This window comes from Entelurus aequoreus, linkage group LG02 (assembly GCF_033978785.1).
Source record: "Entelurus aequoreus isolate RoL-2023_Sb linkage group LG02, RoL_Eaeq_v1.1, whole genome shotgun sequence".
In the NCBI taxonomy this organism is placed as follows: domain Eukaryota; kingdom Metazoa; phylum Chordata; class Actinopteri; order Syngnathiformes; family Syngnathidae; genus Entelurus; species Entelurus aequoreus.
Genome location: NC_084732.1, coordinates 80,119,259 through 80,134,528, shown reverse-complemented (window position 1 = coordinate 80,134,528; position 15,270 = coordinate 80,119,259). Strand labels below are relative to the sequence as shown.

The 15,270-nt window shown below is 37.0% G+C and overlaps 2 protein-coding genes across 4 annotated transcripts in view; one reads left to right on the top strand and one right to left on the bottom strand.

Moving 5' to 3' along the window:
• Positions 1-461: 461 nt before the first annotated feature.
• Positions 462-11,194, bottom strand: LOC133639658 (polycystin-1-like protein 3). Its single transcript, XM_062033159.1, has 5 exons — positions 11,011-11,194; positions 7,223-8,248; positions 7,077-7,151; positions 1,457-1,535; positions 462-1,385 (listed from the first exon to the last, which is right to left on the bottom strand). Exons 1-5 carry the CDS (start codon positions 11,078-11,080, stop codon positions 1,217-1,219), a joined length of 1,419 nt encoding a protein of 472 aa, XP_061889143.1. The 5' UTR covers positions 11,081-11,194; the 3' UTR covers positions 462-1,216.
• The window catches only part of apip (APAF1 interacting protein), a 58,231-nt gene continuing 47,767 nt past the window's right edge, over positions 4,807-15,270 (top strand). For all 3 annotated transcript variants that reach the window (XR_009823832.1, XM_062033183.1, XM_062033169.1), the window contains exon 1: positions 4,807-4,872. Coding sequence is in view for 2 of the 3 variants with exons in the window: in XM_062033183.1 (XP_061889167.1) it covers positions 4,822-4,872 (51 nt within the window). In the remaining variant the exon portion in view is untranslated. The remainder of the gene's footprint in view (positions 4,873-15,270) is intronic.

Genomic DNA, 15,270 nt, shown 5'->3' with positions numbered 1-15,270 from the left:
AAACGTAAAACACTCTCCATACTTATCAATGTTTGGCGTATTTTGGCTGCTTGATATTTCTGACTGATTACACAACTTTAAGAAGGTTATCACAGAAGTAAACAAGGTAGGAGTCAAACTTTCGCATACTCTTAATATCCAATTATGTATCTATCATATTAATTATACATCCATTATATTATTATACATTTTACATGTATTTGGCCCCTGTAAAAAAAAATGTTTATCCCAATGCGGCCCCAAGTCAACAAGTTTGGACACCCGTGGCTTATAGCAACATTAGAGATGGGGGAAGATTTGTCCCGATTAACTAATTAATACTCAAGATTCATATCAGATAAATCCATTATCTCTGAACTTAAAGGATCACTTATTTCCTTTCTTTCTTGATTTGATAAGGAAATGTTTGTAGTCAACTGAGCTAAATAGCAAGTGTTTTCATGAAAATGTAACATTTTTAGTGAATTCAACATGTGTTTTTTATTGTTTTTTTCTTTATTCTGTATTCAGTGCTCATTTGTTGTTTGTATATAATACAATTTTGACCGAGACTGTCCGATCACACAATGTATTCATCAAAAGCAGACATGGATAATAAACAAGCTCAGGCCTGAACAGTCTTTGTCAGACAAAAAAAAAAAAATAAGCAAAGAATGTAAATGTTTTAATACGTGTGTGTACATATCGAGTATCAATAAATTGTTGCTACTGACGAGCTGCTGCGGGGTTTATTTTTATTTTGAAAGTGTGTTTAATGATACAAAAAAGGAACACTTAAAATGTGCATATGGATTTTCACTGTTTTTTGTAAGGAATGTCTACAGAACATCATAAATTACATATAATACTATCGTAACAAAGTAATATACAAGTTGAAAAAAATGATTTTGAAAAAAATGCATTAAAAAAGAGAAAATAACACATTGTAACACTATCTTTTTCCTAGATGCACTCTCTTTGTAAATATTAGGCAGTAAGAAACGCTGTCAGAGCGGTGGTATTGATATATTTCTGCATCTTAAATGACCAGATTTTTATGTTTATTGTTAACAGGAGTTGACGTGACAATAAATAACGAATGTTGAAATGTGTTTTGCAAAGTTTTCCCGATGCCATTAGCGAGCCAGACATTTCTCGTTCAGACTGAAGCTGCAAAGTAGCAAGGGTACTCAGAGCTGTCAAGCAGCTAAGACGGTCTGTTCCTCATACGTCTGTTTCAGTGGGAGTATTTCTCCGGAAGCTCATCCAGGGGGATGACTGTGTACTCTTCTGCCTTTCCATTTTCTCTGGGTTTTTCCTTTTCCAGGAACATCTCGGCCTCTGCATTCTTCTGCATGGAGCCGGCTTTGGTTTTTGAACCCTTTGCCTGATTTGGGCGATTCCACCTGATATATAGAAATAGTGCATGTTCCATGAAATGAGCTCATGTTTGGTTTTGATGAGGTTAGTGACTCACTTGTCTCTGGTAGCGATTGCCGCACAAAGCATAACCAGTGCTGCAACTCCCACAACAAATCCCAGGATGATGATCCAATCTGCCAAGATAAGAGCTGGACTTAATCAAATGGATAATTTCTAGAAAGTCACCTAAAGACTGCTGGTACAGTGATACTTCAGCTTCCGACTATTTTAAGGTACGAGCTGTCTCTCGGCTTTTTGAAATGCTTAAAGTTGCGAGTATAATTTGAGTTACGAGCCGGTTGAAGTAGTAGTAGTAGTGTTTGTTCACAGCCTACAGCCAGAGATCGACACAATCCTGTTGTCCAACCACTGGAACTGAGAACGTTAGTGCGTAGGAGAAGATCTTGTATCCAGCACTACAACGAGCTAATGCAACGAAATTTCGTTCGTATCTGTACTGTAAAGTTCAAATTTGAATGACAATAAAGGAAGTCTAAGTGTAGGTCTAAGATGCGGACAGCCAATCAGAGAAACAAACCATTAAAAACACGTACTATGTTTGGCCCAGTGTTTCTTAACCATTGTTGGGCTGCCCAAAAATATCTGTTTCTCAGCAGATATTCAGTTGAAGAACACTTTTCAACCACTTGTGACAGTAATGACAATATCAAACAAATAGAAGACGTCTGCAGCTCAAGTCATAGAAAGGTTTCTAAAGCGCAAAAAATATGACTAAAGTTACAGAGTAAAATTACTGACAAAACTCCACAAACACACACAAATGTTTTTACTCACGTCCTACACTTTGCAGGTAAAAAAAACAACAATTTTTTTCTTCAATTAAAAAACGATTCAGAGGTAAAAAAAAAAAAAATATTCACAGCCTACAGCCAGAGTTCGACACAATCCTGTTGTCCAACCACTGGAACGGAGAACGTTAGTGCGTAGGAGAAGATGCGGACAGCCAATCAGAGAAACAAACCATTAAAAACACGTCCTAGGTTTAGCCCAGTGTTTCTTAACCATTGTTGGGCTGCCAAAAAATATATATTTCTCAGCTCATATATACAGTTGAAATAAATGTTTCCACCACTTGTGGCAGTAATAACAATATCCAACAAATAGAAGAAGTCTGCAGCTCAAGTCATAGAAAGGTTTCTTAAGCGCAAAAAATATGACTTAAGTTACGGAGTGAAATTATTGACAAAACTCCACAAACACACAATGTTTTTACTCACGTCCTACACTTTGCAGGTAAAAAAACAAGAAATGTTTTCTCAATTAAAAAACGATTCGGAGGTAAAAAAACAACAACAACTATATTCACAGCCTACAGTCAGAGATCGACACAATCCTGTTGTCCAACTACTGGAACTGAGAACATTAGTGCGTAGGGAAAGATGCGGACAGCCAATCAGAGAAACAAACCATTAAAAACACGTCCTAGGTTTAGCCCAGTGTTTCTTAACCATTGTTGTACAGCCAAAAAATGGTTGATATTCAGTTGAAATACACTTCTTCACCACTTGTGGCATTAATGACAATATCAAACAAATAGAAGAAGTCTGCAGCTTAAGTTATAGAAATGTTTTGTAAGCGCAACAAATATGACTAAAGTTACGGAGTGAAATTACTGACAAAACTCCACAAACACACAAAAATGTTTTTACTCAAGTCCTACACTTTGCAAGTAAAACATTTGCAGGTATAGAATTAATTCTTAAAGTTTAAACTTTTGGCAGTGATATTCCACCCAGCGTAATCCAAACACTTGCGCTCACACTTCACACTGTATGACGACAGGTGGTGCTGCTGAGTAAATTTAAGGCAGTCAGAGCTGCTGTTATTTGCGCATGGTGCCGTCCGTCAAAAATAACAATAAGCAGGGTGGGGAGTAAAATGGCGGGAAGAAGACAGAGGGGAAACAAGCGCAACCTGTAAATTAATCTCCTTTTTAATTGCAGAAAATAGTTTCTTTTTTTTTTTTTTTTATATACAAATATTTTTTTATTGAATACAATTTTTTTTTTCCTTGCAAACCGTTGGGCATGAGTAACACCATTTGTGTGTGTTTGTGGTGTTTTGGCTGTAAATTCACTCCATATAAAGATGTATTTTCATTTGCATTTTAATCTTTATTGACAGTTAAGAAACATATGTATTATTGATTTAGTTTTTTTCAGCACAACATAACTTTATGTATTTTTTGTCAGTTATTTATGAATCCCTTCTTATGCAGTATATTTGGTTAGAACTCATTTTTTAAATTAGCCTGACCTAACCCTAAGGTTTATGTAAATAATAATCTTTGTGAATAACACATGATTTCATACCTTTAGACAAGGTTGTAAACAGAAAGTAGGTTGGATATAATTATTGAATACGATTACAATCAAGAGTAAAAATAATAATTCAGTGGGCCCCAGACCCCTCTGTTGTGGAAAAGTCGGGCCCCGAGGTAAAAATTTTTTAGAAACCCTGGTTAAGCCAATCCACGAATCAGCCCGGGTTAGTGAAAACCACACAAGCTACAGCCAGCCAAAAACGTCCAGACGACAGACATTTATCCAGGAAAATATGGTAAAGCTGCCGATGCTGTGTTCGACGTGACATTTTCAAACTGGACAATCAAGCATTACATTTGGTACGGTCACTGCTCTTTTGCATCAGCCACTTCCGTTCCCTACTTGACAGCAGTTTTTTCCGAAATATAAACATTTGAATATTTTACAGGTCGCCAAAGTATCTACTGATGACCTGAAATAATTTGAAACCACACTTTCCCACTAATAATTCGAGCACTCCATGTTCAGAAAGTGATATTTCACTGCTATGTTGAAATTATTATTAATATTCATACTGTTGTTGATATTATTCATTTTTGTTTGGCTACTTTTGGATTGTTTTGTGTCATGTTTGTGTGACTTCTCAATTGTTCTGTTGATTGCTAATCTGAATGTTGCTGGGCTGGGTTTGGTTTTGGAATTTCAATTGTATGATTATGGTATCATCGTGTGCTATTTTGTTGGACTGATTAATAAAAAATAAAAAAATAAATAAAATAAAGTGATTTTTGCCATCCAAACTATTGAATGCGTGTGCGTTGCTATTAAAAAAAAAAAATACCGAAGGACGTAAAACTGTGGTAGCATGGCAGGTAGTTACTATGTTTGCGCATGCGTGTTGCGAATGCGGCGATCGGGCAGTAACAGGTAGGCAAACTTTTTTATTTTTTTTAATCTTTATTTGAACAACAGTATAATGCGGATATCCAACAATAATCCTTTTTTTTTTATACATTAACGAGAAGTACGTACACAGACTTACATATCACTGGCTGTAAAGTCTGACCTATCCGTTCCGTCACTCAAAGACGTCCGTGTGCAACATAAACAACTATTTCCTAGTTCCTATTGTTACATGACGGAAAAGCATCCCGAAGGATACACCAACAAAAGCCTCCTGCCCGAGGTAAATCCTGACCAATATTATTACATTATGCCTAAAAACTACTATAGTCGTTAGTAATACATGCTATTGTAATGTTTTTCAAAAAATATGTATTATCTATACGTTTTTTTTCTCTTTTAAATAGGCATGCCGCTTTTTAAAATTGTGGTGTTTTGGTAATTAGCTGATGTGAGTTATGTTTTTTAGGTCGTGGTAGTGATGTGCGGATATGAAATATCGATACCACTAATTTTGATATTCTACTGTCAATTCCCAACTTTTGATAGTTAAGTAATTTGAGACAATGTACATCACTAATAGGAACACAGTGTAAAGTAACTAAATCTTGCCTAAATGTAAGGCTATTGGTAGAAACTGTTTTTTTTTTCCCCGCCCAGGTAAGGTAGTTAGGTTACGACATGCAGGTTTTGTCAGGATACCATCGCCGATCAGCTTCAAGTGATGTGCTCATCGAAGTATGTCGGTACTAAGAACATAAAGTCATTCTCCCAGATAGCGATGCACTGGTTTGGTGGAAAAGAACATGAGTCAAACTTCCAAATCCTGATGTGCAGTACCTGGGAATTACTACCACTTCAGTGCATAGAGAGTCTTTTCAAACGCAGGAGAGGTTCTGAGAAAAAAAAACCTGAACAGACTACTGGGGACGCCCGAATGTATGATATTGTTTCTTTAAAAAAAAACTTGTGAATGAGGCATGATGTGAAATGTCAATGTCGGATGCTTTTGTTGAGTGTTATTTACACGATCAGTATTCACACCAGGGGAGTAAATACTGAAAGTGTACAACCTGAAAGTTCCACGCACTGGTTTTAGGACTGGAGGTGACCAAACTTTCCAGACTGCTGCTCCCACGCTTTGGAACTATTTTCTGCTCTCATTGCGCTCAATTGACTCTGTTTACAAATGCAAAAGCAATCTTAAGACTCATTTATTTGTTCTGGCTTTTAATTAGCTTAGGCTGCTATGATTTTTATGTTGTCGTTTATTTTGTTTGTATATTGTATTGTTTATTCATACTGTTTTTATATTGTGCTTTTATATAAGATGTAATTTCTGATATTTTAAATTTCTTGGGAAACACTTTGTGGCTTGTTTGTCTGTTATAGGTGCTATACAAATAAATGTTACTTACTTACCGTATATTTTTCGGACTATAAGGCGCACTTAAAAGCCTTTCATTTTCTCAAAAATCGACAGTGCGCCTTATACCTGGAATAATTCTGGTTGTGCTTACCGACCTCGAAGCCATTTAATTGGTACATGGTGTAATGATAAGTGTGACCAGTAGATGGCAGTCACACATAAGAGATACGTGTAGACTGCAATACGACGCCAGTAAACAACACCAAAACTTTAAATGTTCCATTGAAAATAAAGGACATTACACACGGCGCTCAAAAATCCGTCAAAATGTTTTAGTATGACTTTGAAGCCGCACCGCTTGATGGATTGTTGGCAAATCACGCTACACCGCTACAAATAAGATGACGGGGAGAAGACGCTGCCGAAGGCGAGCCACGTAAAAAAGATTGCCCACAAAACAGCGCATCCTGAAGCGACTGTCAGAAAGCGACTTGAAGACTATCCGTAAAACATAATTTATGCAACATTTTGAACAAAGAACCACCATTACATGTTATGTAGACCAAAAGGAAGTGTTTTACATTTAGAAAAAAACATAATATGACTCCTTTAATGCGCCTTATAATCCGGTGTGCCTTTTGTATGACAATCGACCTGAATAGATCCGCTCATCGGCAGTGCGCCTTATAATCCAGTGCGCCCTATGGTCCAGAAAATACGGTATTTATTATTGTACTTATATTCTTTTTTTTTTTTGTTTGAAACTATCTTTGTATATTTTGTACTCTTTTTTTCCTATTGTAGTAGCTGGGCTATATTGTTATTTGCGCCACTACCTCAATATACTTCAGAGTTTAAAAAAAAACAAAAAACAAAAAAACTATTGTCTTGTATTCTTTATGCTATGAGATGTGATATTATTTGGAATACACTACTTTTTAAATCTTACCCGGCGCATTAGTTATATTTGCACAAATTATCAAATCGATATCGCCGATACCGGCCTGAATTTTCCTCAGTATTGGATCAGAAAGAATATCAGTGGTATCGCGCATCACTAGTTGGTAAGTTGAGGTACCACTGTGCTCAGTTTACAAATGCATTTGTTGTACACACACCTGGTGTCACATGTCCTTTGTGCTGCTCTGTTGTTGCAGAATCCTCAAACTCCAGAACATGTGGAGTTTTACCACCTGGGGTAACACAAACGGAAGTATTTCATGTTGATCAATTAAAATATCACAGAGCAGTATTGAATGTTTACCTTGCATAGGTGAAAAGCTAAGGAGTCTCTTTTTTTTGCTGATTTTTTTGGCATATCCCTGTCCGGAGCCAAAAATGTCATCTGCTGAACCCTCGTCTACCAAGTCAGGTCCCACAAAAGTTGATGATGTAACATCAGGGCTAATTGGGGTCATTCTGGGGTATCTAGTAGAATACCTGTGTAGGATATCGCTATCTCCAGACCCAGAGTAAGGGGTGTCAGTAGTTTGAGAAGGTGGGCTTGACTGAGCAGCTTTTGGCCCAGAAGATATGATCCATCCGAAGAGCGGAGTTTCGGTAGTAGATGAGTCCGACCAGTCGCTTGGACTGTCATAGTCATAGTCATCATAGAGCCCTTGAATGCTGTCAACGGATGCTTTGGGGTGTCTAGTAGAATACTGGATATCGTTATCTCCGGACCCGAAATAAGGGGCGTCAGTAATGTGAGAAGGTGGGCTTGACTGAGCTGCTTTTGGCCCAGAAGAAATGATCCATCCAAAGAGAGGAGCTTCGGTAGTAGAGGAGTCCGACCAGTCGCTTGGACTCGTGTTTGCATAGTCACCATAGAGCCCCTCTATGCTGTCTTCGGATGCTTTTGGGTGTGTAGTAGAATACTGGTATAGGATCTCGTTATCTCCGGACCTGACATAAGGACCGTCAGTAGTGTGAGTAGGTGGGCTTGGATTTGCAGTGCTACTCGACGGAGCTGCTAGTGGCCCAGAAGAATTGATCCACCCAAAGAGAGCAGTTTCAGTGGTAGATGAGCCAGACCTGTCGCTTGGACTTGTGGTTGAATAGTCACCAGAGAGCTCCTCATCGCTGTCACCCGACGCACTACTCTCAAAGCTGTCCTCCACTAGGGTTTGATTCCGACTCTCTGCCCCAGAGGACGTTTGGTTGAACGGTTGAGGTGTTGTTTGTCCTTGACGTGATTCTGACTGGACGAAGACCTGCTCAACGAGGAACTCATCCCTCACAGCCTGGGGAAACACATCTTCCTCAGCTTTGAAGGGAATTTGGGTCACCGCTGGGACACAGGGACGGAAAAACACAAGGATCAGCACAAATATTGACCTATTACCACACTTGACATGGAAAGTTTTTTGGGGGGGATTTTGCGCCAAACTATGACCTCAAAGGAGACTAGTGCCAGGAAGTTTTGTTGAAACTTGTATTGTCTACTTTGTTAAGGTGTGACAGTAATGATTAACCTGTGCTATTACTCATGTGTGAATGGAAGTCTGCTTCAGTCTGTGGCACACCCAGTGCGGGTGACTCACACAAAAATTTTAGAAATTGGCCTTTCCTTTTTATTATGAAGAGAAAAGCGGACCATATTGAGCAGTTTCTTAACCAAAACTGCGTCTCCGTTGTGGTCTGTATGGGCCGCAATGCTTACTCAGCTGTAATACACTTTTCCACCACTTGTGTCAGTAATGACAATCTCAAACAAACAGAAGAAGTCTGGAGCTAAAGTCATCGGTACGTGACTAAAATATGACTAAAGTGTTGAAGCTGTATTTTTTTTTCCGCTTGAACTTTATTGACAGGTTAGTTAAGAAATATGCACATGATTAATATTTGTTATTAATATAATGACAATGTAAATAATTTTGGAACATGCAAGCGTACTTTACTCGTCGTCGCCATGTCTCTTCTACGTTCTTCTGCTTCGTCTCTGTTATGTTTTTGGACATTACTTCTTGCCTTAGTTTTGAAGCAATGCATGATGGGAATCCGGATGTTGTGTGTCAGTGTATTAACGTGCCGGCTGGAATAAACACACGCTGAGAAATAGCTCCGTGCCTGCCTACTTTATGGGTTATAGATAAACCTATGGATAACGGAGACATATATAATAGTCTCCTTTTCAGGTGAGAGAGGAAGCTAAAGGCAGTGCCTTTATGGCACGCCCCCAATATTGTGGTCCAGGTGAAAATCGAGAGAAATTCGGGAGAATGGTTGCCCCGGGAGATTTTCGGGAGGGGCACTAAAATTCGGGAGTCTCCCGGGAAAATCGGGAGTGTTGGCAAGTATGGTCACATCCTGAAGAGACTTGAAGATGGTCTGTAAAACATACTTTATGCAAAATGTTGACCAATGAATCACTATTACATGTTATGTAGACCACAAGGAAGTATTTTAAATGTAGAAAAACAATTATAATATGACTCCTTTAACATGACCTTGGCGACCAAAAGTCTACCCGCCATCCTTACAGCCCTTAAGGCATGATGTCCGGAATGTGATCATCAAGATCAAGAGTTCATCTCCATATTCCGGTTGCGTCCGGTCACGTTCAGCTCCACCACTTCCCACGCTTATTGCGTAACGCCCCATTCACTCATCTTTAGTTTCACCTTGTTTTCCAAAACCTAGCATTACCTGCAGCGTTTCACAGAGACCTTTTCATTGTAAAATGACGGAGCTGACTGCGAAACCTGCACGGCAACAGCGAAACACAAGGCGCCGGTCCTTGCGAAGGCAGAGAGAACGTTTAGGAGCGCTGACTCATCGGGTAAGATTGAGACCGTCAAATATTTCGACACGTTCGTTTTGAACATTGTCTGCGCACTTCAAATCATTCAACTCCAATTGCAAAACACTTTTAGTTGAAAAATCTACAACAGTGATTCTCAAACTGTGGTAAGTGTACCACTAGTGGTACATGTCTCCATCCAGTGCAAACCTTTTTCGACCTCGGGACTCAACTTTTCCACTACATAGGGTATGGGGCCCATTCAAATTTTAGCAAAATCTTACTCTTGATTTTAATCGTTTTTAATAATTATATCTAACCGACCTACAGTTTACAACCTTGTCAAATGATATGAAACCATGTGTTAAACACAAAGATTATAATTTATTTACCAAAAAAGTATGCACCAAAGATACTGCGTAAAAACAAAATGAATGACATACTATTATGAAGTGCTAAAATAAATAAACTAAATTAACAATTAATATGCTTCTTAAATACATTGTCAAGAAAATGTAAGTACAAATGAAAATACAGCTCCATCACTTTGGTCATATTTTTTTGCGCTTAAGAAAAGTATCTACGACTTTAGCTTCAGACGTCTTCTGTTTGCTTAAGATTGTCATTGCTGCCACAAGTGGCGGAAAAGTGCATTACAACTGACTACCGCTGCGGTCCATACAGCTGAGAAAACAGATATTTTTTGTCCGCCCTCTTGTTGGGCGCTCACGACCCCTAGGGTTAAAAAACACTTATTTAGCGTATGCCAAAGAATCACCTATCTAAAGTACGGTCTTTTATTTTCCTGTATGCAAAGACAGCGTTACTCTTACAGTGGCCAAAAATATTCAATACACTCGTTAAATAAAACCTCTGCCTTGTTTTTAATGAACACTCGGCCCTACTACGCTACGGTATTTTAATGTTCATCATGATGGTGGTACTTGTAGAGCCAAGTTTTTTTCTGGTGAAAAAAGTTTGAAAACCACTGATGTACAAGCGTTCAAATGGATTATTTAAAAAAACAAAACTATTTATCAGATGTGTTGATCTATTAAAAAACGGGCTTGTGTTTTGTTGGCGTATTACAAACTACTACTTGATCTACGGTATGCATTTTTTAAGTATCTAAAGTTAAAATGAGAAAACTGTTATCAAAAACATAACATTCACCTGCCAAAATGTTGAACAACAGAAACAACCAAAACATATATACATACATATACAAAAAATTATATATATATATATATATATATATATATATATATTTATATATATATATATATATATATATATATAATCCCACTTACCATTAACTAGCATTGAGTTGACCGTGGCCCAAAGTCCAAGAAAACCAAAAAGAAGTGGAATCTTCAACATTTTCAAAATCAAGCAATTAACTTAAGCTTATTAGCAGTGCTGCTGAACTTGTATGCACCCTGAGCCGAATCTTTCTACCTGATAAATCACGCCTTGGCCTTTTATAGACCGGGTTTGTGTGCGATGACACAGCAATGACGGGCGAGACGGTGAGATGTGCAGAGAGGCTTCCCCACCTCTGAACACACCCTCTGCCTAACACCTTCCCCGTGCATTTCCATTTCCTCCTTGTAAAGCACAGCTGCAGCACACCCAAAATGTCACGTCGTGGTGAAGCTTTACAATAGTGTAGAACAGGCCTGGGCAATTATTTTAACTCGGGGGCCACATTTAGAGAAAAAAAATGTGTCTGGGGGCCGGTATATCTATTTTTAGGAACACTAATACAAAACCTCACAATAATGTCTGATTGAATGCTAAAAACGTTATGACAGACCGCCTTAAAAAACGAAATGGAATTTTACATGTTTTCTATGAAGGGTAAAACACTGAATATTGACAAAATATGAACGTCACACCCCCTTTCGATCGACACATTTTACAATCAAGTGAAACGCAACAAAAATGCAACAAACAGTGAAATATGAACGCAAAGGGTACAAAATAAACCCACCTACAATCTGATACATCTGATATATCACTAAGCTTTAGAACTTTGTTGTGAAAATCTCCTTCCGCGTCTGTAGAAATGCTCCCCGCCCAAAAACTGCTTGGTGCCTCGTCTGAGCTGCTGTGACGTAGATGACCATAGTAACTAATTAGATGACCATAGTAACTAATTAGATGACCATAGTAACTGTATATCATCCAAAAGCGCAGATTCCAACCATTGAAATACTTTGTATAGTTCAAGACTTAGAAAACATGACTGCACATCATAATGGCAGCTACACTTTCCATCTTAAACATAAAAAAAAAAATTATTTGGGAATGTCCGGCGGGCCAGATTGAAAAGCTTAACGGGCCGCATGTGGCCCTCGGGCCTTAAGTTGCCCAGGTCTGGTGTAGAATGTCACCACGTTGTCATGTCTGTGTGATCATGTTTTGTTTAAGTTATGTTCTGCTTGGTTTTGGACTCTTTTTAGTTCCTGCTTTTCACTCCCTTGTCTTGTTTCCATGGTCAACCCATTAGTTTTCACCTGTCCTCACGACTCACGCACCTGTCTTTCATCATGTCTTCACTATTTAACCCTGTAGTTGCCAGGCAGTCAGCCTGGCGACATCACATTCCTGACACTCTGTTTCATGTCCATCGTTCATGCTGCTCCTTTCGTCCGCAAGTAAGTTATTGTTTATTGAGGCTATAGTTAGCAAGTTTTGTTTTCTGTCCATAGTTTACGCCAAAGTGGTAGTTTTGTTTTTCATAGCCAAGTTTTCTACCTCCGCCGTGAGCGCCTTTTGTTTATTGTTCCTTTTGAGTCTTAAAATTAAATATGTCTTCAACTTCACGCCATGTCCGCTCCAACTTTTATTGCATCTCGGAAAAACAAACCCGCCATAGTCCACATAATTGACACACGTCACACAGAAAAACGTTTCAAATACAGCGGTACCTCCAAAAATAAAAGTCTCAAAACAAAGAAAATGTATGACTTCCCACCAATCCATGGTCAACATTCATCATTGGTCTGTGACATTGTATTTGATGAATATAAAATATTTCCATCCGTGTTTCCCCAGGTGGTAAAACCCACAATGTTCTAGAACACAGGTGTCAAACTCAAGGCCCGGCGGCCAGATCTGGCCCACGACATCATTTTATCTGGCCCGCAAACACCTGGAAATGATATGTGTCAATAAAGTACTTAATATTTCCTCACAAAATTGTTTTCATTTTGACAGAAAAAACATATGTACTGCTTGAAATTGTATACCTTTTAAACTTTAATAGTATCCAATATTGCAACAATTATTACAGTATATTATCATACTTTCCAAGCATTTATTGTCTAACTAAAAATAAATAAAAACATATCTGCTTGACTTAGGATTTTACAACAAACTACCCATCAAATTAATAAAAATGACAATACATTTTACAGTGTTCTTTACAACATATTACTGTAAATTGAAAAAAACTACCAATTTTTTTGCGTAAAAATTCTGTTGACTGAGCTGCCATATTTATACTGTAAAATCTTGGTTTTAACGGTGTATTACTGTAAATGGAAAAACGATACATTTGTTTTTTACGGTAGAAAAACTGGCAGCTAAGTTGCCAGAATAAAAAAGGAACTTGTACTGTTTCTCCATTAACAATATAATGATAAAACCAATAAAAAAAACAATGTAAATGTAATAGTAAAATTCTGGCAACTAAGCTGCCAGCATTTTCCCTAAAAAACAAAAAAACAAAACAGTGATACTGTTTTTATAGTTGCCGTAAAATGTTGTAAAAAAATAAAAAATATTTTACAGTAACATTTTGTAAATGTAAAGTTTTTAATGTAAAATTGGCAGTCTGCCTAAAACAATGTATACATGGTAATTAAAAATGAAATCCAGAGGCAAATTCATACATTATTCGCTGTTACAAGCGGCCCTCTGATGTCAGCCATAACTGCCATGTGGCCCTCAATGAAAACGAGTTTCACATCCCTCTTCTAGAGTAGTGATTCTCCATTCAGAGGTACACCAAAAAAAAAAAAAAATCACTTAATTAAATATTCACACACAGTGTTACTGTTCAAACTATGTGTAATGTTACATGCAATGCCCAAAACTAACAAATATACATATTAAATAAAACCGCTGCCTTATTTTTAATTTATACATAAGCCTATTACGCTACTGTATTTTAATGTTGGTCATTGTGGTGGTACTTGGAAAGCCAAGTGTTTTCAGAGGTGGTACTTAGTAAAAAAAAAAAAATTGAGAACCACTGTTCTAGAGTCTAAGAGTTTTGCGACACCAGAGCAGCTCAATGGACACACTAAGTATTTAGCAGGATTTTACAGCTAGAATAGTGTATTTTCACAGTAAAATACTGTTATCAAAATGACAAATAAATGTAAAAAAAAATACAATATATTTATATTTTACAGCAATTAACTGTTATTTCACAGTAAAATATTCTAATCAAAATGTACTGTAACATTACATCGAATGACGGTAAAAGTTATGATATCTTTATATATCGCAGAAATTAGCTGTTATTTCAGAGTAAAATATTGTAATTATATCATAGCTTACTGTTAATTTAAACTGAATTGACTATCGGGGCTCAGCAGACTACATGGCACGCTCTTGTAGAGCAAGCGGCGGTATGCGGAAAATACAAGACAGTACTGGTAATTGACTATAAAAATATACAGTTGTAACTTTCCCAGCAGGCACAAAACATAAAAAACAACGTTGAGAACGTGTTAAAATCATGTCCTGACGTTGAGCTACTCAAACATAACGTTGAAACAGCATGTTTTCTGACAACGTTTAATCAATGTCAGGTTGTAACGTTGATTTGACCATTGAAATGTGGTCAACCAACAACGTGGATCCAACATTGTCTCAACTGAAAAATACAACTATTTTGCAACGTTGTTTCAAAGTCAGTTGTAAAGGACATGTATGTATAATCAACGTCATATCAATGACTTGTGCCTGCTGGGTTATATTGCCATTAACCGAAAAAAATCATAGGTCTGCAATTTCAGTAAAACGCTGTCACAATAAATATTTCTGTGAAAGTAATGCAATTATTAGCCTGTAATTTGATATAAATTTATAATGAACATTATTGCAGTGCAGTTATGTGTAAAACAGTACCTCAACTTTCGTAACTCAAATTGGCTAAGACCAAGCTTAAACCTCAAAACACTAGTATCTCAAATTGGTGCTGCCGAATGAAACAAATTGAAACCAATATAATCCATGCTTGACCTTAACAAAACAGCACAATTTTAACATCTAACATGCCTTAAAAAGACGCACTTTCAAATAGACAATATATCATATACTGTATATATATATACTGTGTGTATGTATATATATATATATATATATATATATATATATATATATATATATATATATATATATATATATATATATATATATATATATATATATATATATATATACTGTGTGTATATATATATATATATATATATATATATATACACATAAGTACGTATGTATGTTTATATACGTACATATACAGTATGTATATATATATATATATATATATATAT

Excerpts from the sequence above, each read along its gene's own strand:
- LOC133639658 (XM_062033159.1), bottom strand. The coding sequence starts at position 11,080 with ATGTTGAAGATTCCACTTCTTTTTGGTTTTCTTGGACTTTGGGCCACG. Across the intron at positions 8,249-11,010 it reads CAACTCAATGCTAGTTAATG|CGGTGACCCAAATTCCCTTC; the intron begins GTAAGTGGGATT and ends CCTGTGTCCCAG. Across the intron at positions 1,536-7,076 it reads CAAAGGACATGTGACACCAG|ATTGGATCATCATCCTGGGA; the intron begins GTGTGTGTACAA and ends TTATCTTGGCAG.